The 24,452-nt window shown below is 49.3% G+C and overlaps 1 protein-coding gene across 1 annotated transcript in view; it reads left to right on the top strand.

The window, feature by feature from the left end:
* Nucleotides 1-24,452, top strand: part of NCAPD3 (non-SMC condensin II complex subunit D3) — an 86,561-nt gene that overhangs the window by 47,187 nt on the left and 14,922 nt on the right. Inside the window, exons 30-32 of the mRNA XM_044282004.1 lie at nucleotides 4,982-5,127; nucleotides 5,202-5,338; nucleotides 12,488-12,556. Of these exons, the coding sequence (XP_044137939.1) occupies nucleotides 4,982-5,127; nucleotides 5,202-5,338; nucleotides 12,488-12,556 (352 nt within the window). The remainder of the gene's footprint in view (nucleotides 1-4,981; nucleotides 5,128-5,201; nucleotides 5,339-12,487; nucleotides 12,557-24,452) is intronic.

Genomic DNA, 24,452 nt, shown 5'->3' with positions numbered 1-24,452 from the left:
TTAGTTACCCTGTGGCATTGCTTCCCAGCGCAAGCGGTCACATGGTCGAGAGTGCTGTCTCCAGCGTTCCTCGCAGTCTACGTTGGCTCTGGCCGGATTACGGTTCCCTCGCCTGTTGCCATTCCTCCTCTTGGATGCGTTTTGGTTTGAGTCCTTCCTGTTGGCACCCTCCGTGCTTCAGTTTGTTTTGCTACCAGGTTCTAGCCGCTCTTTTTTGAGCAGGTCGCCCAACTTCTCTTGGTTGCTCGATTACCGAGGTCAGGGACCTCCACTTTCGATTCGTTAGGGTATTCGCCTTCTGCGAATTGGTGAGCCGGACATCTCGGAGTAGCGGAGTTCTGCTTTTTGAGCGGTCCTGTGGCTTCCCTGTTGCCCACTCCTCCTTGCGGTTGGAGGGTGTCATCCGTCTTCTCGGCTATTTTTTTTCTCGACGGCTCTGTTTTGGCTTCTCCTGGGTCAGTTTCACTCCGATGTGGCTTCTGCCCCGGCCAGGCTTCAGGGGCTGTTCCTTCACTGCCCTCCCCCCTGGGGAGACCATGGTTGTTCATATGGATGGTCCCGGTGTTCCTTATGACCTCGTACTGTCTCCATTGTTCACACTGGCTGTACTAGCTGTGTGCCTATTACCGGGTTTGCCGCATTCTGTCCTCCCGCTGGGTGCAGATTACTTTTACCATTCTGGGCGCTGGTCCTGCTTGGACTTACCTTCTCGGTAACCTGGCGTGCCTACTTTCTTCTGTCAAGATTACCCTTCAAGCCCCCTCTTCGGGTCTGTAGAACACCTTCCTGTGGTGGCTACAACGACAAGGACTTTAGCCTGACTTGTCCTGGAGTCTGTTGGAAACTGGCCGGGTCCCTTTCGGTTCCTTCCGTTTGTCCATCTGCTCCCCCGCTCCGCGTGGATTCGGGACGGCGTTGCTCGGGGGCCGACGGGACCAGTTTTCCCAACCTTTTTGCCGTGTCACTGATTTGCGCTTACTCGCATTGGATTTCCTCCCGTCTGCCCAGACGAGTCCAGCGAGCACACTAGTGTTCGCTCCCGGCCGTGCTTCGTCCAGGTTCTGTTGTCTGACTTAGGGTCTTCCCTGGGGTTCTTTAGGAAGCTGGGCATTCACCCAATTCTGCCTTTCTCTTCCCGTGATTCGGTCTTCTCCAGTCTGGCCTGGACCTGCGACTGGGACTCTGTTACTTGAAGTGTCTGCAGTTTTTTGCTTGGACATCTCCGACTCTTGTCGACGCTCGGTCTCTTGTTTCCAGGAGGTCCGCGCCAAGGTTCACGGCTCCTGGGTGCTTTCCTCCGCTTAACCACATGGCTATTGCTGTGGTTACTGCTCAAGGGCAGGGCTCTGTTTTTTTGGTGTCACCGTTCATTTCACCAGAGCGGTTGGTGCCTCCGGGGCTGGAGGCATGGGCTTCAGCCATGTCATTGTGCAGGGTGGCCACGGTCTTCCTTGCACTCTTTCCCAGGTTTTCCTGGGTGCGTACTCTGGCTTCGGCGGCGGTTGCTGCCTTGGGCCGCCTGGTTTTTTGCAGGTGGCATTTCCTTGCTGCCTTCGGGTGCTTCGCCTTGGTGCTGTGGTCCCTCCCCTCTTGGACTGCTTTTGAACGTCCCAAGGTCTTCTGTGTCCCCCAAGGAAATTGGGCGAGAAAACGAGATTTTTGTATAACTTACCAGTAAAATCTCTTTCTCGCTCTTTCCTTGGGGGACACAGCACCCACCCATTCATTGTTTTTTTTTTCTACACGGTTTCCGAGTTTTGTTTACCCGTTGGGTAGTTGGCTTGTTGTTTCCACTGGTTGGACTTTGCCTTTTCTCACTACTTGGACACGCAACTGGCAGTCTCTCTCTCCAGGCTGAGGGTATAGCTGATGGAGGAGGGGCTTAACAGTTTTCACTTAGTGTCACGCCTCCTAGGGAGATGAGCTATACCCAAGGTCTTCTGTGTCCCCCAAGGAAAGAGCGAGAAAGAGATTTTACTGGTAAGTTATACAAAAATCTCGTTTTTACACCAGTCTTTGTTTCCCCCCCCATACATTACTGGAGGATTTGCCTAATTAATGACGAGACATGTTCCTGTTCATAAATTAGGCGCATCTCCAGCAGTCTGTGTGCCGGAGTCATTGGAGTAAAAACGACTCCAGCCTCTGACTGCAGAAGTTTTTACTCCTCTGATAAATTTGCTCAAGGCCTGACCCTCGCCACTCAAGCGAGGGTGATGTAAAAACACCCATGTGACCAAATGTGGCGACCCAGCTATATTCCATTTTGGGCTACTTTTACATCTGTGCTTTCCCTTTCCGCTATTGAGATCTGTCATAGGATCTCAATAGCTGGGGAAACGCTTCAGTTTAGTCCCCATTCATTGTCAATAGGGACAAAACTGAACTAAAGGGAGTGCACCAGAATGCATTCCTTTTTTATTGCATTCCCATGACGCACATAAAAGCGCTGCAAGTATCGTTTTTGAGTGCGTCCTGGGATGCGGAGCAAGACGGGTCCATCATGACTCGCAATGTAAGTCAATGGCGATGGATCCATTTTCTTTGACACAAAAGTAAATGTCCCCCTTTGACTTGCAATGGTTTTAGAGACAGATCCGTCATTGCTAATTTAGAGATGATATAATCGGATCTGTTCATAACGGATGCAGACTGTTGTATTATCGTTAAGGAAGCGTTTTTGCTGAACCCTGACAGATCGAGCAAAAACACAGATGTGAAAGTAGCCCTTACAGCATTGTTCCATGTCCAGTTTTACTCAAATGTTTCCAGATTGATGTATTTTTTTTATATTTTTATCAGTGGTTTTCTGGTTATGGGGTTTTCCCCGTAGTCTTATCTACAGAACTTAAAAAATATGTGCACAAATTCACAACAAATGAAAATGCCACTCAAACTATCATAAAAAATGAATGTTACATGTTGACTATAATGGGCTCCACTAGGTTTCAACTAGGGACTACATCATTTTGCAAGGCAAAAAAACCCTGCATGTATGCATCAGATATTTTTTTACTTTGTTTTCTACAGAGGCCCCTAATAGAGCATCTAATGCAGTTGTGAACCTAGCCTAACCTGAGGGCCTAAGTCTCCTCCAGACATGGGCCTGAAACATGTCCACCTAACCCCTCCCAATGCAGGGCATGAAGAGGGGAATCTGTTTTTACTATACTTGGGGGTGGAGCAGTTACCTTGCTCTCTGGGGCCTGGACAATTTGTGGGACTTCCCTACTTCAGGAGTATTCTTTTTTAATGCATTACTGATCCGTGGCACCAAAATTGGAAGTGTGTCTGCTGCATGGAGTATGGCAAGGTCCTGACAGCCACATGGACCGGAAGTGAAAAGGTCCTTAGAAGTCAGCAAGTGCAGTGATATAACTTCTAGTAGACAGACTGTAAAAGGTGGATATTTAAGAGGTGCACATTTGAGGAAGGGATCCCAGCCGGCTCTGTGCTCCTGACCGGCAGATTGCAATTCTCTTAAACTTTCACTAGTTTATTGAGGAGGAAAGCCAGTGTGCAGGCCATCCAGAGGCGGGCTAGGACTCCACAACAGTAATCCTTCCATGCAGTTTAAAACACTAGGAAATAATACCTATTATACAGATATTATTTCTTACATGTTATTTCGAGAAGCTCTATATGGACTGTATATACTAGCACCATTAATATTTGCACTCACAACATGATGATGGTAAATATACTAGGGGTGCACCGAAATTTCGGCGGCCGAAAATATCGGCCGAGAATGCACCTAATCTGTTTCTGCCGATATTTTTACATATCGGCCGGAAATAGCGGGGAGGAGCTGGGGGCCGGTGCGTTCACTGTGCTCCGGCCCCCAGCTCCAGTAGTTATAAAATGTTGTACAATTAATAAGCATTCTATTCATTTGGCCCCCCTCTGCAGTATTACATTCAATACAGCCACATCCTACTCACAGGGCTGTGCTGGCCGGCCGGGCAGACGAGCGGCAGCATCACGACTGACGTCACATGCCTGCGCCGCCTCCTTCATTCAGAAAGTAGGCCGGGCACATGACGTCAGTTGTGACGCTGCCGCTCCTCTGCCCGGCCGGCCAGCATTATGATGACAGCCCTGAGAGTATGATGTGGCTGTATTGAATGTAATACTGCAGAGGGGGGCCAAATGAATAGATTTCTTATTAATTGTACAACATTTTATAACTACTGGAGCTGGGGGCCGGAGCACAGTGAACGCACCGGCCCCCAGCTCCTCCTCCCAGTCCCTCCCCGCTATTTTCTATTAATCTATTAATTGTACAATGGGGTCTGTGGATGGCACTGTTATGGGGTGGGTGGGGGTCTGTGGATGGCACTGTTATGGGGTGGGTGGGGGTCTGTGGATGGCACTGTTATGGGGTGGGTGGGGGTCTGTGGATGGCACTGTTATGGGGTGGGTGGGGGTCTGTGGATGGCACTGTTATGGGGTGGGTGGGGGTCTGTGGATGGCACTGTTATGAGGTGGGGGGGGGGGTCTGTGGATGGCACTGTTATGAGGTGGGGGGGGGGTCTGTGGATGGCACTGTTATGGGGTGGGGGTGGGGTCTGTGGATGGCACTGTTATGGGGTGGGTGGGGGTCTGTGGATGGCACTGTTATGGGGTGGGTGGGGGTCTGTGGATGGCACTGTTATGAGGTGGGGGGGTCTGTGGATGGCACTGTTATGGGGTGGGGGGTCTTTTAAAAGTATTTGGGCAAAAAGGCGGTTTCGGTCAAGGGGTATCCTGAATTTTCGGTTTCGGACCAGAATTTTCATTTCGGTGCACCCCTAAAATATACAGTAAGCTCTCATTGTCCAGCACACACTGCTGTCATACGTGGGGATTTTTTTTTATTACTGGAATATTGCATCCGGCAGGGCTTTCTAATTTCCTTCACAAGAAGTTGCATTGCATGGACTCCAGGTTTTGGAGATAGTGCCTGCCCTGACTAGTCTTCATTATTCTGTCATTTCTCTAGGCCTCTGCTGCCAGTGGTTCACCCCAAACCCCAACTGCTCATCGGTCCCCTCTCGCCACCATAGGCGAGGTACCTGGAGGGACTCCCTCTACACCCATTACAACACCCAGGGTTGGCATCCTTGCTGGCCAGGTTTCTCGTCCAAGGTAAAGATGAGGTCTTTGAGTGTTCTGTTCTTATACTGGGAGATGTATATGCTGACTAGTTTGTCTTCCTGCAGGCAAAAGTCCCTCAGCACTCTTGCCATCCTTAATTCTGCAAGGAAAACAGTGGAAAACTTAAGGAAGGAGAGGAGCAAGAGCATCGGGGCGAATCCATCAACACCTCCCCCATCCAGCAGCAACAGCAGTAAGATGGGTATGAGCTGAATGGTTTTATTTAACTGATTATGTCCTATTATATGACATTGTCCCAAGGTTGATGGCGATTCTGGCAATCTAGAAGTCATTGTTGTAACTAGGGCTGCACGATATGAGATTTGTTTGCGATTAGGCCCTAAAAATTGCGATAATGATATGCAATGCAATATTTTAAGGGAATTGTGCTAGAGGTCTATTTGCTTGGATTTTCCCATATGAGCCGCTGACGCCGCCGCCACAGGAGCCCATGCTGTGACTCGTCAGCCAGGTACCATATTACCGTTATGGGTGATTCTTTAGATGGTGCACCGTTATGGGGGATTCTTTAGATGGCGCACCGTTATGGGGGACCTGTGGATGGCGCACAGATAGCATATTATGCTGGTCCCCCTCATGGTGTCACAGCATTACTTTACTTTATTATGTCCCTTCATGTGTCCTAAACCACACACATAACTGTCTTTGTATGCAAAGTCTTTCATTACTGCTGAAACAATCGCTCTCCTATTGATAAAATCACCAGCTTCTGTACTCACTATAAATGCACTGCAGCGAAGCGGGCCAGCCGGCGCATGACTGACCTCACTCAGTCATTCACGCTCCTCCCACTTCGTTAATGAAGCAAGAGCGCGACTGACTGAAGTCATGCACCGGCCGTCTCGCTCGCTGCAGTGCATTCATAGTGAGTACAGAAGCTGGTGATTTTATCAATAGGAGAGCGATTGTTTCAGCAGTAACGAAAGTATACTGTAACTGATGCATCGCTGGCGGCACTGTGCAGCCTAGCGGCCGGCGATACATCAGTGTCAGCCACGTAAAAAAGTCAACCATCGCTTTATGAGATGCACAGTGTGTCTTATAAAGCGAAAAATAATCGCAGCATTTTTGGGTCGGCCAAATCACCATCTGCGATTATCGTGATACGATTGATTTGGCGATATATCATGCAGGCCTAGTTGTAACAATGCTTGCAGCATTGATTTTGTATATTTTTATATAAAAAAAAAAAATAATAATGAGGGCTTTGTTTCTCCTTTAACTCAACTTTTTATTATAATTTTCTTTTCTCGCCCATTTTCCTTGGGGGACACAGACCTTGGGTATAGCTCAGCTCCCTAGGAGGCGTGACACTAAGTAAAACTGTTAAGCCCCTCCTCCATCAGCTATACCCTCAGCCTGGAGATAGAGGCTACCAGTTTTAGCTTAGTGTCCAAGGAGGCAAGACACTCCCTGCTACTGCAGGGCTGTTTTCTCCTTGTTGTAATTTTATTTTATTTTTGTTTTTTCCTAGAGATACCAGAGACGCATTGGGCCTCTCTGCTCTCCCGGGGTGAGCTGCGCCAGTGCCAACTTATCTGCACTGCTGCCTCCCCCACAGAAGCAATAGGAGGATCTGGGCAGCAATGGCTCCCCTACATCCCGCCAGCTAGGGGGTCGCCCGCACGCAAAGCCCCTCTCCCAGCTTCCTGCCACTGCGGTGCCAGTAGCTGAAGGGGCGACCCTGCTGGAAGGAACTGAGGGTGAAGACAGGTGAGATGGCTTTTCCAGCCCATACCCTGTCCCTATCGGCAAGCATGTACTGGGGTCGCCCCCCCTCTGGGTTTGAAGGGGGGCACCCGTGGTCGCTCATTCTGAGCGCTCCAGCAGACCCTCCCCAGCTCCCCTCCGTGTATCCTGCACCCCCACGCCGTTTTCCCCCATTTTCAGACTACTCTTCAAGACGGCTGATCTCTCCCTCTCTCCCTCCCGCCGCCGCCCGCTCCGTTCCGAACGGGGGGCGGGGCTTATGCCCGACATGACCATATCGGCATCGGCGGGGCAGGGGACAATGGTGGCAGAAGGTCACCCACCTGGGAATAATCGCCGCACTCTTGGGGCCTGCGGGCCCTTTATTTCATGGCACCCTGCTTCTTCTTAGCCCTGCGAGGTTTTTCGGCAGCAGGGGGCGTGGCTTACGCGCGCGCGCCATTTTGGGGGCGGAGTTAGGTTCTCCTTCACAGGAGACATTTCAAGCGCTGGAGGGGGCGGAGCTTGTTCCCCGCGCTTCTGCTGAATTCTTCCCGCGTTTCCTCACTCCTAGACAGGAAGCTGGGACACGTGGGGGACTCTGAGCACCTGGTGTATCGCTCGGCTTCTGTGGGCGCTATCTGCAGGCTCTCTGCTGTTTGCTGCTCCCTGCTGCTGCTGCTGCTGCAGCTGCTGCTGATCCTCTCTACTCCTGACGTTCTTCTGAGGCACTGGTAGGACAGTTAACCCTCTCCTAACCCTCCTGGTCATAGCTGCTATATCCCTTGTGGTCTCTGTATTGGGGTACGACCACTTTTTCAGCATGTCAGATCCCACGGGTGCCCCCAAACCCTGGTACCATGCCTGTACCGCCTGTAAGGAACTTTTTTCGTGTGGGCAATCTGAGCCGCATTGCCTTGCATGTCAGGCCCCGGTGCAGGGCCCGCTTTCCGCTGCGCCCCCCGGTGCCTCTGAACCCCCTGACTGGGCTAGGTCTCTGTCTCAGGCGGTGGAAAGCCTTACACACGTAGTGGGCCGTCTCGTGGATAGACCGCCTCTCCCGCAGGCTGCCACAATCCCTGTCGCACCCGCTGGGACTACCGTTTCTGCCGCCCCCACTGATTCCCTGCCTCCCAGCGAATCTTCCAGGGCCCGGCATATTCAGAAACGTTCGAGGGTTGAGCGCACATCTTCTCCAGATGCTTCGCTCTCTCCGCCATGCGTGCGAGCTCAGTCAAGTCTATCCTCTCAAAGGGATACGCTTTCTGAGGGAGAACTGGCGGATTCGGACGTGGACATGGACTCAGAGCTGCCGTCCAAATTGGCGTCCGCGGTGGGGCATCTTATCACTAGCATCCGTGATACCTTTCACATACACGATGACCCCCCCAACTCTGAACAGGCCGGCATGTCCTTTCTTCGCCCCAGACAGGCCTCCAAGGTCTTTCCCATCCACGCAGATTTTTCTTCTGTGGTGTCCAAGGCTTGGACCCGGCCTAACGTCCGCTTTGTTACACCCAAAAAGCTGGACATTTGTTATCCCTTTCCAGCGGATTCTGTGACCACGTGGACGTCCCCGCCTAAGGTTGATCCTCCCGTGGCTCACCTGTCCAAAAGCACTACTATTCCTGTACAAGACGGATCTTCCCTCCAGTCTGCTGAGGACCGTCGTACGGAATCCCTCTCCAAGGCCATATTTACTGCCTCTGGTTCGGCCCTTAGACCGGTCTTTGCCTCCGCCTGGGCTGGTAAAGCGGTCTCTGAATGGGGTTTGCAACTGGAACGGGAGTTAGGGTCGGACGTCCCTCTACAGGACCTCCGTTCCTTAGCCCAACTAATTGTCCAGGCCGGAAAATTTGTCTGTGAGGCCTCTCTTGATGCGGGTGCCCTCATTGCCCGTTCCTCTGCCCTGGCAGTTTCTGTCAGGAGGGAACTCTGGCTGAAGGTTTGGGCGGCGGACGCCGCTTCCAAACGCTCTTTGGCTGGCCTACCGTTCTCGGGTTCCCGCTTGTTCGGAACCCGTCTGGACGAACTTATATCTGAGGCCACGGGTGGGAAGAGTACTCACCTCCCCCAGTCCAGGCCGAAGGGCGCCCCCCGCGGTCGCGCTGGTTCGTCCCGTTTTCGGTCCTTTCGCAAGCCCACCGGGTCTAGACCCGCGGCCGGTTCTTCTTCCTCTGGCCCAGCCCAGGATAGACGCAAAAAGCCGTTTTTTCGGACGCAATCTACCTGGCGCAAGCCCCAGCCCACACGGGCTCCCTCAGGCCAGCAGCCCTCTGCCTGAAGGTGCGCCCCCACCCACCCGGGTGGGGGGCCGCCTTCTACTGTTCAGGAACGTATGGCGGGCCCACATCTCAGACGCATGGGCGCTCGAGATTGTATCTTGCGGATACAAGATCGAATTTGCGTCCATTCCGCCAGACCGTTTTTTCCGGTCCCGTCCTCCGCGGGATCCCGTACGAGCGGCCGCCTTCTTCACGGCCATTCGCTCTCTAATGGACAAGGGTGTCGTCGCCCCCGTGCCTCCGAAGGAAAGGTTCAGGGGGTTCTACTCGAACCTCTTTGTGGTTCCCAAGAAGGAAGGCTCAGTGCGACCGATCTTGGACCTAAAGCGCCTGAACCGTTTTCTCCGACTGCAGAGATTCCGGATGGAGTCTCTCAGGTCCGCAGTGGCCTCCCTGGAAAGAGGGGATTTCATGGCCTCAATCGACGTTCAGGATGCATATCTCCACGTTCCGGTTGCTCCATGTCATCACCGCTTCCTGCGCTTCGCGGTGGGGGACGATCACTTCCAATTCGTCGCCCTTCCCTTTGGTCTGGCGACGGCTCCTCGAGTATTCACCAAGGTCCTGGCCCCTGTCTTGGCCCTTCTGCGTTCAAGAAGTGTTTTTCTTCTCCCTTACTTGGACGACATCTTGGTCAAGGCACCCTCCTTCTCTCAGGCATCCGGCAATGTGGGACTCACTCTGGAGACCCTGACGCGGTTCGGTTGGATCATCAACCACCCCAAGTCTTCTCTTACCCCCTCCAGACGGCTGATCTTCCTGGGGATGCTCCTGGATACGGAGTTGGCGGAGGTCCGCCTCCCGTCGGACAAGCGTCTGGCCCTTTGCGGGTCTGTTCGCGGTCTCCTCCGTCATCACCGCCCTTCCCTCAGATCCAGCATGCGGTTGTTGGGGAAGATGGTTGCCTGTTTCGAAGCGGTGCCGTTCGCACAATTCCGATCCCGCACCTTTCAGAGGGCAATTCTGTCGGCCTGGGACAAATCACCGAGGAGTCTGGACAGGACCTTTCTTCTGCCTCCCCTGGCTCGGGCTTCCCTCAGCTGGTGGTTGCATATCCCTCTACGGGGGAGGTCCTTCCTCCCACTGAACTGGCTGGTGATTACCACCGATGCCAGCTTACGGGGGTGGGGGGGGGTTTTCCCTCCCCGGTCCGTCCAGGGCGTTTGGTCTCTATCGGAGTCCAGACTTCCAATCAATATTCTGGAACTGAGGGCGATTCTTCTGTCCCTCAGACACTGGACCCATCTACTGAGGGGCCACCCTGTTCGGATCCAATCGGACAATGCCACGGCTGTGGCATACATAAACCATCAGGGAGGCACTCGCAGCGCTGCAGCGATGCAAGAGGTGACCCTCATTCTCCTCTGGGCGGAGGCGCATGTGCCGGCCTTATCCGCAATTTACATCCCGGGGGTGGACAACTGGGCGGCGGATTTCCTGAGCCGGTCCACCATCGACCCGGGAGAATGGTCCCTGCACCCAGAGGTGTTCGAAGCCCTTTGTCTTCGCTGGGGTCGCCCCGACGTGGACCTCATGGCTTCCAAATTCAACCACAAGGTCCCCCGATACCTGGCCAGGGCACGGGACCCGAAGGCGTACGGCGCCGACGCGCTCGTCCTTCCGTGGCGCGAATTCTCCCTTCTGTACGTCTTTCCTCCTTTCCCCCTCCTGCCACGGGTTCTTCGGAGGATCGCGGCAGAGGGCGTTCCCGCGATTCTGATCGCCCCGGATTGGCCCCGCCGGTCTTGGTACGCCGACCTAATGTTGCTGTTGGCAGACGCACCGTGGCCACTGCCCTCCAGGGAAGACCTTCTCTCTCAGGGACCGATCTTCCACGAGCATTTAGGCTCGCTACGTTTGACGGCGTGGCTATTGAGACCGCCGTCTTAACGCGACGGGGTTTCTCCGCGGACGTAGTCCGCACCATGATCCGTGCTCGTAAGCCCGTGTCCTCTAGGATCTACTATCGGGTTTGGAGGTCCTATCTGGGGTTCTGTGAGTCCCGGAGCATCCCACCTCTCCGGTTTTCTCTTCCCACGATCCTGTCCTTCCTCCAGTCGGGTCTGGACCTGGGGCTGAGCCTCAGTTCTCTGAAGGGACAGATTTCGGCGCTGTCTATTCTTCTCCAGCGTCCCCTGGCCCCTCTGGGGCCAATTAAGACCTTCTTACAAGGGGTGGCTCACTCTGTTCCGCCGTACCGCCCTCCAGTTCCATCCTGGGACCTGAATGTGGTGCTCTCGGCGCTCCAATCAGCCCCCTTCGAGCCTTTACGGGAGGTCTCCCTTCGCCTTCTGTCCTGCAAGGTCATTTTTCTTGTGGCCATCACATCTCTCCGACGGGTGTCGGAGTTGGCGGCTCTTTCTTGCTCCGAACCTTTCCTGATCTTCCACCAGGATAAGGTTGTGCTTCGGCCTGTCCCGTCCTTCCTGCCAAAGGTGGTCTCCGCCTTTCACATCAATGAGGACATCGTCCTTCCGTCGCTCTGTCCCTCTCCTTCCCACCCCAGAGAACGGGAACTGCACCGTCTGGATGTGGTCAGGGCGTTGAAGATTTATCTGGAGGTCACCGGATCCTTTCGGCGCACGGACTCCCTGTTTGTGGTTCCGGAGGGTTCGCGCAAGGGTTTGGCGGTCTCCAAGGTGGCTATTGCCCGTTTCATTAAACTGGCGGTGTCTGAGGCTTATCGAGCCAAGGGTAGAGCTCCGCCTTTCAGCGTCACTGCTCATTCCACCAGAGCAGTCGGAGCTTCCTGGGCGCAGAGGCATCGGGCCTCGGCTGAACAGTTGTGCAAAGCAGCCACTTGGTCCTCTCTGCACACTTTCACAAGGTTCTATAGAGTGCATACGCATGCATCAGCGGATGCTGCTTTGGGCCGCCTGGTTTTGCAGGCAGCGGTTTCCTGATGCTCCGGTGGTGGTCCGCCTTGGGTTTGTGGTCCCTCCCTTCTTGGACTGCTCTTGAACGTCCCAAGGTCTGTGTCCCCCAAGGAAAATGGGCGAGAAAAGGAGATTTTTGTATAACTTAGCAGTTAAATCTCTTTCTCGCTCTTCCTTGGGGGACACAGCACCCACCCTTCTGTGTTTTGTTGCAGGGTTATGGTCTGGCGCCCCGTTGGGTTGCTGGCAGGTTGTTTCCGTTATTGGTTGTTATCCTTTCACTACTTGGACACGCAACTGGTAGCCTCTATCTCCAGGCTGAGGGTATAGCTGATGGAGGAGGGGCTTAACAGTTTTACTTAGTGTCACGCCTCCTAGGGAGCTGAGCTATACCCAAGGTCTGTGTCCCCCAAGGAAGAGCGAGAAAGAGATTTAACTGGTAAGTTATACAAAAATCTCCTTTTTTTTTCTTTTCTGTAGTCTCATTCCGCAGCACCGATCAGCAATCTAATACGTCACTTGAAGAAAGAGCGATCAGTACTCCAGAACGTAAGTATGCAGTCTGCATATCTCCAGCCATGTTTTACATTGTGAGCACCTGTTGAATCGGCTTGCAATTAGCCCCCTATTAAATGGTTAGCGCTCATGCATACGACCGCGAAAACATGGAAGTTGGCTGTGTTCGTTCTGCAATTTACAGAACGGGTCGCCCATAACAGGTCGCAAAACGGACAAGAATAGGGCATGTTCTATCAGTGTGCTATCTGCATCTTTTGTGGCCCCATTGAAGTGAATGGGTCCGCATCCATGGCACAAAACATGCGGCTCCGATGCCGAACCAAACAACGTTCGTGTACATGAGCCCGTATTCCCGTCTCCTTAATTGCCTCCCTTCCTGCAGAAAAACTGAAGACATCACTTAGCAAATATATTAAGTACATCCTTTTCTCGCCCCTCTTTCTTTACTGCTAATTGCCAGGGTTTATGGCCACTGTGATCTAGCAGCAATGGGCTTGCTTTCACAGTGCGAGCATATGCTCAGTCCAGCAAGGTTAGAGAGAGAGCATGCATTCATGGCAGCTTCCTCTCTGACCACTGCTCTGCAGTGCCTCAGCTCCAGGGCATGTGCACTAGCATGCAGCTCTTCTAAAGTGGTGCCTTGGCCTCATCAGAGTGCTGCTAGTATGTTAAAGGGGTTTTGCGGACCGCACGTGTCCTCTTTTTGTCCGTAATCGGACAAGAATAGGCATTTCTAACTTTTTGTGCGAGGCTGCGGAAAGAAACGACTGATGCGGAAAGCGCGCTATGTGCTGTCCACATCTTTTGTGGCCCCATTGAAATGAATGGGTCCACACCTGTTCTGCAAAATTGCCAGAATTTACAGACTTGTGAATGGACCCTTATAATAGAGTTTACAAAAACAACGTTAATGGGGCCGTAAACTGCAGCATGACCAGATAGCAGAGCTTAAAAGGGAAGGAGTGCCATATGGTTTTTTGGTGCCATTTCACATTTGAAGAGACCCTGAGGTACCCCTGTAGTGGAAACCCCACTAAAGTGACCCCATTTTGGAAACTGGTAAAAATACAGGGTGCATAAAGGATAAAATGAAAATTCCATGGATGAGTGGTATGCTTTGAATCAATCCTTTATGCACGGGCAGGGTTTTATTTTTATTTTTTAGGGCAGGTTTCACAGTGATAAAATGTATCCTTTCTGATGCCCCCTTTTGGAAGACATTCTGCATTTCTTTTGGGTCCTTCCCTTTTGTGCCCTAGTTTTTACACATGGCAGTGTACGGCTACAGAACTTAATCCCATCTCAATCATGTAGTCCATGATGCAGTCTGTCGTGGGGGTACCTCATACAAGGACAGGGGAGCTGGTGTTCCTGTGAACTGTGGTCAGTATAAGGACATCCCTCTTGTTTTACTTAAAGGGAATGTGTCATCAGAAAATTACCTTAGGTTTAAATCACATTTTTTATGTGTAACATTTTTAAAGAATTCTTGATGGTTTTTAATTTTCCATGTCACTTTTTATATTTAAACTAGAACCAAAAGGGACGGTCGTGTGAGAGTCCTTAACTGGCAGGAAAATGACTTATTGTTTAAATCATGTTTTTATGTTCGACGTGTTTTTAAATAATTTTTGGTGGTTATTTTTAACCACTTCACGACCGCCCATCGACTATAAACGTCCTTGGGATGGTCGTTTTATCTCTGAATGGATGTTCTGGAAAGTCGATTGAGAGATGTCTGCTGCATGCTAATCGTGCAGCTGCAGAGCTGGAGGCCCGCTGTCAGTGACAGCAGGACACCCCAGAAAGAAGGCAGGGACCGTTCCTGTATGTCCCTGCCTTCTAGATCGCTGTATACACAAAAAATGAAGTTAAATGTCCCCCCAGAGGTCTTGTAAGACCTTATGGGGGACACAGTGTAAAAATAAAAAGTTTGGAAAAAAATAAAAAATAAAGTTTTACTTTAAAAATAAAAAATTCCCCCCCAAATCCATTATTTAAAAAATAGAAGGGGAAAAAAAATAAGACCTATTTGGTATCACCGCGTCTGCAACGACCGGCTCTATAATATCATATGCTCTACCCCATCAGGTGAATGCCGTAAAAAAATAAATTGCGCCAAAACAGATTTTCTCGCCCATATTCATTGGGGGACACAGGAACCGTGGGTATAGCTATGTCCTCTAGGAGGCGTTGGCACTAGTAAAAGCTGTTAGCTCCTCCCCTGGCAGCTATACCTCCTCCAGCCTGGAGAGAGAGCTTCAGTTTTTTCTAGTGTCAATAGGAGGCAATCTCCTGAAGATTTTCTATTTTAGTTAATTTTTTTCTTTCTTTGTCAGATGGACAAACGGGGACGCCTTGCCTCCCTGTTCTCCTGGAGTCAAGTTGCGCCAGTGCCGGTCACCTGCACTGCTGCCTTCCCCACAAAAGAGAAGGTGGATCAGGGCAGCCTCGCTCCCCTGCATCCCGCCAGCCAAGGGGTCACCCATCCAAGCCCCCCTTTTCCAGCGTCCTGCCACTACGGTGCCAGTGGCTGAAGGGGTGACCCTGCTGTACCAGAGGAGGGGTGAAAATGGCGGCAAGTCAGAAGATGAGGTGAGACTAGGTAAGTATGTCCATTCTGACATGGATTAACCCTCCTGCGTCGTCTGGTCTTCTCCCTCCCGGTGGCAATAGGTTCTACAGAAACAGGGTTTTTTGCAAGCCCAGCACCTCACTCCCTCTCTGGTATAACCCCTGGCGCAGTGCTCATTGTTGTCCTCCAGGTGGGACAACTGCACATAAGGGGTTAATACGGGCATTGCGCTTCAGCTCTCCAAGGAACATGCTGAGAAGGGCGCTCAGAAGGCTCCCGATCTCTTCCTAGGGCTGTAATCTTCCGCCATTATGCACCCCTTTCGGAGCGCACGCTGGGCGCGCCGCTCTGGAGGGGGTTAACCGCCATGCAACATCGGTGCCAGCCACGATGTTGTTTGTCCGCCCGCGATGTTATTTGCCCGCCCGAATCTTCCTGAGCGGCACCGGACACATTGCCATCCCTTTGGGTTAACCGCCATGCACTGATGTTATTTGCCCGCCTGCGTTGTTATTTGCCCGGCCGAATCTTCCTGAGCGGCACCGGACACATTACCACCCCTTTCGGGAGCGGACGCCGGGCGCGCCGCTCCGGAGGGGGTTAACTGACACGCGTTTGGTGTTCAGGCCGCGATGTTTATTTTGTACAGCCCGCACTGGTGTCCGCCCGGCCCACGGGTGCACTCACCGTTCATTGTTGGGCGCATTTTTCGTGCTGCTCTGGTCTCTGTGGCCAGCCGATGTAGGTACTGGCAATGCCCTGATCGGCTGTGTGAAGGAGCGCTGTTCTGCTAGGCCGCAAACTTCATTCCCGGGGAGGGGGGCGGCACTCTGGCGCAAATTCTTCCCGCCCTGCTCCCCCTCCCCCAGAAGCATGCTGAGCCCGCTCGTCCTAATAATGGCCTTAACCCTTTCATGCCCGGCCACCTCTTTAGGCCGGCATATCTGGGGATCCACCTCTGGTGCACGCTGGTAATCCAGAGGATTTTATCCCTCCTGCTGCTTGTGCGCTTGAGGCCTGCATTGTATTAAAAAATAAATGAATAAATAAATGTGCGCCATACGGGTCCCCTCTTAGCCCTCACTACTGCGGCCCCAACCTGTCTGTGTGATATCACACTGGGCCATGTCCTGTCTCAGATAGGGAGGACCTCTCATATTCCCAATCCGCCCTCTGGGGCAGTTTTGGTTGATAATTTCTGCAGGTTCCCAATCCGTTCTCCGGGCCGTTTTGGTTGATGATTCTCCACCTGCGCAATCCAGTGACGGACCACTGCGGGATCCCAATCAGTCCTCCGGGGCCGTTTGGTTGATAATTCTCCACCTTCTCAGTACAGTGGAGAACCTCTGGAATTCCAAATCCACCCTCCGGGGTCGTTTGGTTAATAATTCTCCACCTTCGTACATCACGTGGAGGACAGCTGAAGCATTCCAAACCCACCTTCCGGGTTGCTTGGTTGCTAATTCTCCACCTGCAAAACTCAGTGAAGGATCTCTGCAGGACTCCCAATCTGTCCTCCGGGGCCGGTTGGTTGATAATTCTCCACCTGCGTCATACAGTGGAGAACCTCTGGATTCCCAATCCACCCTCCTGGGTCGTTTGGTTGATGATTCCCCACCTGCGCAATTCCAGTGGGAGGCAACTGAAACTTCCCAATCCACCCTCTGGAGTCGTTTGGTTCATAATTCTCTGCCGGCGCAATTTTATACAGACACCCTGTTCTCAATCCACCCTCTCGGGTAGTTTGGTTGATGATTCTCAACCAGCGCAATTTTATACAAGACCTCTGTTTCCATTCCACCACCTGGGTGGTTTGGTTGCCAAGCCCCCTCTTGCGCAGTCCGCATCTGCCGAGGGCGAGATTCTGAGGGGCAGACCTGCGTGCTAGCGGACCACAGCAGGTTATCTTCTCCTCGAACATCTCCACACCCCCTCCCTTCATCCCCGGGTCACGCTCGGGCGCACCCTCTCTCACAGGAGTGGGTCCGTCCGAGGGGGGGGGGGAATCGCTGATTCAGACCCCGACATGAATCCGAAGCGATCTCCTAGATTGCGTCTACGGTGGGCAGCAGCACTTGTTGTGGGTATTACCCTTTTCCTTAGGCAGAATAATTGCCTACTTGGGATACAGTACTGACCTTATACATAGTCCACCTATGACAGGGGACAAAGTACAATAACACTGATTTCGGTGCCTGTCGGGAGGTAATAATTCAATTAAGAATTATGGTCATAAAAATAATTAACGATAAAATTTTTTAGAACATTTGTCATAAATTCTTAAAATCATGACCTTGTGAATTGTAGACAACCTTATTGATACAATTCACATCTGAGTCCGACTTTCCTCACATAAATAAGTTCTTTGACGTGAGATGACGTTAATGATAAACATGTTATCATGTTTATCATTATACAATAATACACAGGTTTATAAAAATATGCAGATTTATTGGTTACAAGGTTATAAACATATATAAGTAAATAAACACAATGATGCATGCAAATGACTATATATAGCGTTAATATAAAGCATTACAAGCTTAACAATACATGTGAGTGGAAATAACTTGTCACATTATAACCAAGCTATTATTAGGTTAGGATATCAAAGTAGGAACATAAGCTATATAAATTACTTCCTCATGATATCAAGATGGGCATGTCTAATCCTAGACATCAATATAGAATGCTAAATACATTCTGCCCCCTTCTAACCAACTATACATCACATGACTTCCAGAATGGGCAAATCCATTCAAGGATATAATTTAGGAGAGATAACTGTATCCTTCCGTCCCATCCTAGACTATTTTCACACATATGACCTTGGTAAGACTAAGACAAATAACAGGGATCTATGATCATTGCTAGATCATATCTTAACCTCTTCAGGACACATGACGTACCGGTACGTCATGATGCCCTGGTACTTAAGGACACATGACGTACCGGTACGTCATGTGTTGTTTCGATCACTGCCGCCCGGCTGGCAGTGATCGGAACAAGGTGCCTGCACAAATCATTGAGCAGGCACCTAGGCTAAATGCGCGGGGGGGGTCCCGTGACCCCCCCCATGTCGGCGATCGCAACAAACCGCAGGTCAATTCAGACCTGCGGTTTGATGCGCTTTTTGCCGTTTCTGATCCCCGCGGTCCCTGACCGCGGGGATCAGAAACTTTACAATGCCCAGAATATATATGTTATTCCTCCCCCTGCACCCCTGAATGATATTATGTGGGCGGGTGGTGCAGGGGGAGGGTTGCGGGCGGTGCGGGAGGCGGGCGGTGCGGCAGGCGGGATCGCGATCCCCCGCCCGCCTCCCATTGCGTAATCGTTGGTGTAGAGTGGGTATACCAGGGTGCCAGCACATTGCTGGCACCCTGGTATAAACGGCTGACATCGTTGATGCAATGTCAGCCGTTTAACCCTTTCTATACAGCGGTCCGTACGGACCGCTGTATGGAAAAGGTTAACAGCGCAGGGAGCTCCCTCCCTCTCCGATCGGGGGGCTGCTGTGCCTTTGCAGCCCCCTGATGGGAGAGGGGGAGAGCCCCCAGACAGCCCCCCGACACCCCAGTCCTTACCCTTCCCCGTCTGCGAAGTTGTGGCAGACGGGGAAGGTTCCCATGGCAACAGGACGCCTGCTCAGGCGTCCTGCTGTCCATGGTGCTGAACAGATCTGTGCTGAAAGCATAGATCTGTTCAGTGTAAGTAAAATACAGTGCAGTACCCTATATAGAGTACAGTACTGTATTATATAGACATCAGACCCACTGGATCTTCAAGAACCAAGTGGGTCTGGGTAAAAAAAAAAGTGAAAAAAAGTAAAAATCAAAAAACACATTTATCACTGATTAAAAATGAAAAAAATTGAATTCCCTACACATGTTTGGTATCGCCGCGTCCGTAACGACCTGATCTATAAAACGGTAATGTTACTTTACCCGAACGGTGAACGCCATAAAAATAAAAAATTAAAAACTATGATAAAATAGAAATTTTGCCCACCTTACTTCCCAAAAAAAGGTAATAAAAGTGATCAAAAAAGTCGCATGTACGCCAAAATTGTAACAATCAAACCGTCATCTCATCCCGCAAAAAATGAGACCCTACTTAAGATAATCGCCCAAAAACTGAAAAAACTATGGCTCTTAGACTATGAAAACACTAAAACATCATTTTTTTTGTTTCAAAAATGAAATCATTGTGTAAAACTTACATAAATAAAAAAAAGTATACATATTGGGTATTGCCGCGTCCGTATGGACCGGCTCTATAAAAATATCACATGACCTAACCCCTCAGGTGACCACCGTAAAAAAATAAAAATAAAAACGGTGTAAAAAAAGCAATTTTTGGTCATCTTACATCACAAAAAGTGCAATAGCAAGCGATCAAAAAATCATGTGCACCCCAAAATAGTGCCAATCAAACCGTCATCTCATCCCGCAAAAAATGAGACCCTACTCAAGATAATCGCCCAAAAACTGAAACAACTATGGCTCTTAGACTATGTAGACACTAAAACTTTTTTTGTTTTAAAAATGAAATCATTGTGTAAAACTTACATAAATAAAAAAAATTGTATACATATTAGGTATCGCCGCGTCCGTGACAACCTGCTCTATAAAATTACCACATGATCTACCCTGTCAGATGAATGTTGTAAATAACAAAAAAAAAAACGGTGCCAAAAAGGTATTTCTTGTTACCTTGCCGCACAAAAAGTGTAATATAGAGCAACCAAAAATCATATGTACCCTAAACTAGTACCAACAAAACTGCCACCCTATCCCGTAGTTTCTAAAATGGGGTCACTTTTTTTGAGTTTCTACTCTAGGGGTGCATCAGGGGGGCTTCAAATGGGACATGGTGTCAAAAAACCAGTCCAGCAAAATCTGCCTTCCAAAAACCGTATGGCATTCCTTTCCTTCTGCGCCCCGCCGTGTGCCCGTACAGTGGTTTACGACCACATATGGGGTGTTTCTGTAAACTACAGAATTAGGGCCATGAATAATGAGTTTTGTTTGGCTGTTAACCCTTTCTTTGTAACTGGAAAAAAAAATATTAAAATGGAAAATCTGCCAAAAAAGTTAAATTTGGAAATTGTATCTCTATTTTCCATTAAATCTTGTGCAACACCTAAAGGGTTAAAAATGTATGTAAAATCAGTTTTGAATACCTTGAGGGGTGTAGTTTCTTAGATGGGGTCACTTTTATGGAGTTTCTACTCTAGGGGTGCATCAGGGGGCTTCAAATGGGACATGGTGTCAAAAAACCAGTCCAGCAAAATCTGACTTCCAAAAACCAAACGGCGCACCTTTCACTCTACGCCCCGCTGTGTGGCCGTACAGTAGTTTACGGCCACATATTGGGTGTTTCTGTAAACGGCAGAGTCAGGGCAATAAAGATACAGTCTTGTTTGGCTGTTAACCCTTGCTTTGTTAGTGGAAAAAATGGGTGAAAATGGAAAAATAGACAAAAAAAATGAAATTCTCAAATTTCATCCCCATTTGCCAATAACTCTTGTGCAACACCTAAAGGGTTAACGACGTATGTAAAATCAGTTTTGAATACCTTGAGGGGTGTAGTTTCTTAGATGGGGTCATTTTTGGGAGTTTTCTATTATCTAAGCCTCACAATATGACTTCAAACCTGAACTGGTCCATAAAAAGTGGGATTTTGAAGATTTCTGAAAATTTTCAAAATTTGCTTCTAAACTTCTAAGCCTTGTAACATCCCCAAAAAATAAAATATCATTCCCAAAATGCTACAAACATGAAGTAGACATATGGGGAATGTCAAATCATCACAATTTTTGGGGGTATTACTATGTATTACAGAAGTAGAGAAACTGAAACTTTGAAATTTGCAAACTTTTGAGATTTTTTGGTAAATTAGGTATTATTTTGTGCAAAAAAAATAATTTTTTTTGACTTCATTTTACCAGTGTCATGAAGTACAATATGTGACGAAAAAACAATCTCAGAACGGCCTTGATAAGTCAAAGCGTTTTAAAGTTATCAGCACTTAAAGTGACACTGGTCAGATTTGCAAAAAATGGCCTGGTCCTAAGGTGTAAAAAGGCTGTGTCCCTAAGGGGTTAAATGGGTAGGACCTGAAATAAGTCTTTTTTTTGTGGGACTCAATCAATTAGCTTGGCGAAAAATGTTCTATTAATATATATATGCAATTATTTAACGTTTTGCTAAATTGAGTCATGATTCTTCTGCAGGTAGAATGAAGCCTCACAATATCCTATAACTCCATCTCAATATGGAGATGATCAATTAATTAATGTATTTATTTATTCGCCAATCTAGATGGTATAATTTCAACCACACTATCAAATTAGTCTTAATAAAATGAAATATCATCATTTTCTGTATCTGTTACCAAGACTTAGTAGAAATCTCACTTCTGCTCCTAGGAAGCTGGGTGGTCCATCATAGCGCATCTCACCATGGCTTTCATCTTGATAGACCTCTCTAGAGAGCTCCCCTTGTGTTCTCTCTCTCTTTCTACCCTCTTGTTTGTGTGTTCCCTCTTTCTCCCCCTGTGTATTGTTTATGATCACAAACTTATCAGTTAGACACACCTTCCTAGTTTGGAACTTTCCAATCATTGTCGGATGGGCGTGACCATTGATAAAAAACGTGACCTCTCAACCTTACCCAGAATGCAGTTTTGCTACTGTTGTAATGTCACCTACTGATACCTAGGTGGCACTGCTGTGTAGGCTATTTGCATCATAGTATAAAGGGTTAACTTGTGTAAGTCTGAATAAAAATTATTTTATACGTTTGACCTTTAAAAGCTCTAATTCAAAGCTATAGGGATTAATTCTGACACTTATAGCAATTAGAGACAGACCTCTAGGCGTCTTTGAATGTTTCTCACACTGGTGGTTTATGGATCATAAATAACTTGAATGGCATTGTTTTCTCACAAGGATATCAGTACCTCCTGTCATACCAAAGATGTGAATAATTGTTACAAAACACACATCTTCACAGACACTCTTTTAGAGATAAATATTTTATAAATGTCATACTGATTGTCTTATGCTAAGGACTAACTAAGGCTCATTAAATGAATACATGAATATTTTATATATTTTGCTTCATTAATAAATGCCTAATTGTATAGGTAATTATCACCAGCTTTATCTCCCGTCATAAATTTAAAAGTAGACGAGGAGGATTCTTCTCAGACTGGTACATTCATGAGAAGAATAACACTAAAGAGCAGAAACCTTCGTGTGACCTTACTTTGGCCTACTCAAGACATACAAAATTGTAAATATAGTCGACTATGGCTCTTAAAGGAAATGAACATCCATCTTGACTAGAATGAATTGGATATCAATGCATTTACCTATGAAAAGGCACAACATGCCAGACGTGTACATTCCCCCTTCTGTAGGTGGTGGAATTGCATCTCCACTGGGTTCAGTACCTGCCGTATTCAATAGCTCCTTCCACAAGTGGCAGGATGACATTATCACTGGTTACAAGCATTACCCCCTTACTTAGGTGCTAATTGCACTCTCATAGGGTACAGGACTCGCCATATGCACTAGTTCTCACCGTGAGCATTATCCCTCCTTTATAGGTGGGGTATTTTCCCTACCACTGGCTTAAGTACTCCGTACGCATTCCAGGAGGAGCTAACAGCTCCTTCCATAGGTAGGGTGATTGCACCACCTTCGGATACGGTCCGACTGTCGCGCTGTCCTCCCATAGCTGGAGTGTTACACGTCACTGTGCTTCCTGCCTGCCTTCCTCCCTTTCGCAAGTGATCCACTAACGGGGGAATAACTGAATATCTTCAGATATGGCAATTCAACAGTCGGTACTCAACGGTTACTCTAGTGCTATATGAGTGCCGCCAGTGGATACGGTGGCTATGCTTATTGTGTTCTTTTTGGTACTGGTTTTGGCCATGATTATAACTCTGTCTTTCAAGCGGGTTTACTAGCATCACTTGTGTCCTAGTGACTCCTATCTCCATGGGTCTTAATTTTCCAGTCGGTCATGATATTGTCCGCTTCAGTGGTAGTGCGTACACCATTGTGCATATATGGTGAATACGTTCCAACGAGTCGAGTGCTTCACTGACAGTATTCTCTATCCACCACTCCTCCTTCTCTGGGAAAGTGGTTATGCTGGCGCTCTGGTAGGAGCTACAGCGTGTTTTCCTCCGCAGGTGCAGCCTTTCGCTAATGCTTGAGTTTGTGGTCGCTACAGTGGGACATCCCCTCAGGTAGGGGCCCTACCCTGGTGCCAGCTTGGCAGTTGCTCCTGTTCAGCGCCTTTCCAGGTAGAGTTCTTAAGGTTGCTCTACTTAAACTGGGGCAGTATGGTACGTGGCTTCTACGGATAGCCTCAGGCTTCCCTCTGTTTTTTTGTGCTGTGGGAGCGGTATTGCATACCACTACATACTTGGGGTCTGTCTGTTTAGTTTTTTCGTCAGGTGATGGACTCTCTACAACTGAAATCCCTGGCTACTTCTGTATAGCGCCAGTCTCTACGGGAAATGGGCTTGGACCTAGCCTATTATTCCCCTGTCCCTTTCCTCCTCTGGATTATGATTCATAGAGGCCCCGCATGCCTTGGTAGTTCCTATGTTACTACCTCCCCTCATCGGCATCCGCACAGGGTATTCTTTTAGTGGCCTTCCATTCCAGGCACGCTCCGGTCCCAACTGGTGGGCTGTGGCCCCCTCCACCTCCCTCCTTCTATAGGGACTCCTTCCATTGGTCTGGGTGTGCTACCACTACATGAAAGCTTCCCACCTTCTCTTCCGAGCAGGAGTTCCAGAAATATACGACATGGATGGCCTGACATCTCCTCGGCAAGAGTTTCTCCCTCCTTACATGTTTCTTCTCTCCTACCCAGGGTTCTATGGAGGGGATTCCAACTAATCCTAGGCGCTCCGGATTGGCCCCGTCGCTCTTCTTCCTTCTTCCTTCTTCTTTCTCGGAGTGGCACATACGGTTCCTCCGTACCATCCTTTACTGCCTTGGGATTTGAATAGAGTTCCAGTCTTGTTCCTTTTAGTCCTTCGGGAGACATCTCTCTCCGGCTTCTGTCCTGGAAGGTAGTTTTTTTTTTTTTCTTTTGGTTCTCATCCATCAGACAGGTGTTTCGAGTTGGGGGTGCTTTCTCGCAGAGAACCCTTCCTGGGTCTTCACAAGGATAAGGCGGTTCTCTGGGCCATTCCTTTTTTCTCCCGAAGGTGGTCTCTGTCTTCCACTTCAATGTAGGAATTGTCCTTCCTTCACTGTCCCTCTCCTTCACTCCCTAAGGCAGGGAGCTACGTCATAATTGGCAGCCTCCAGTCCCT

This window comes from Bufo gargarizans, chromosome 2 (genome assembly GCF_014858855.1).
Source record: "Bufo gargarizans isolate SCDJY-AF-19 chromosome 2, ASM1485885v1, whole genome shotgun sequence".
In the NCBI taxonomy this organism is placed as follows: domain Eukaryota; kingdom Metazoa; phylum Chordata; class Amphibia; order Anura; family Bufonidae; genus Bufo; species Bufo gargarizans.
This window is presented reverse-complemented; position numbering and strand designations above follow the sequence as displayed.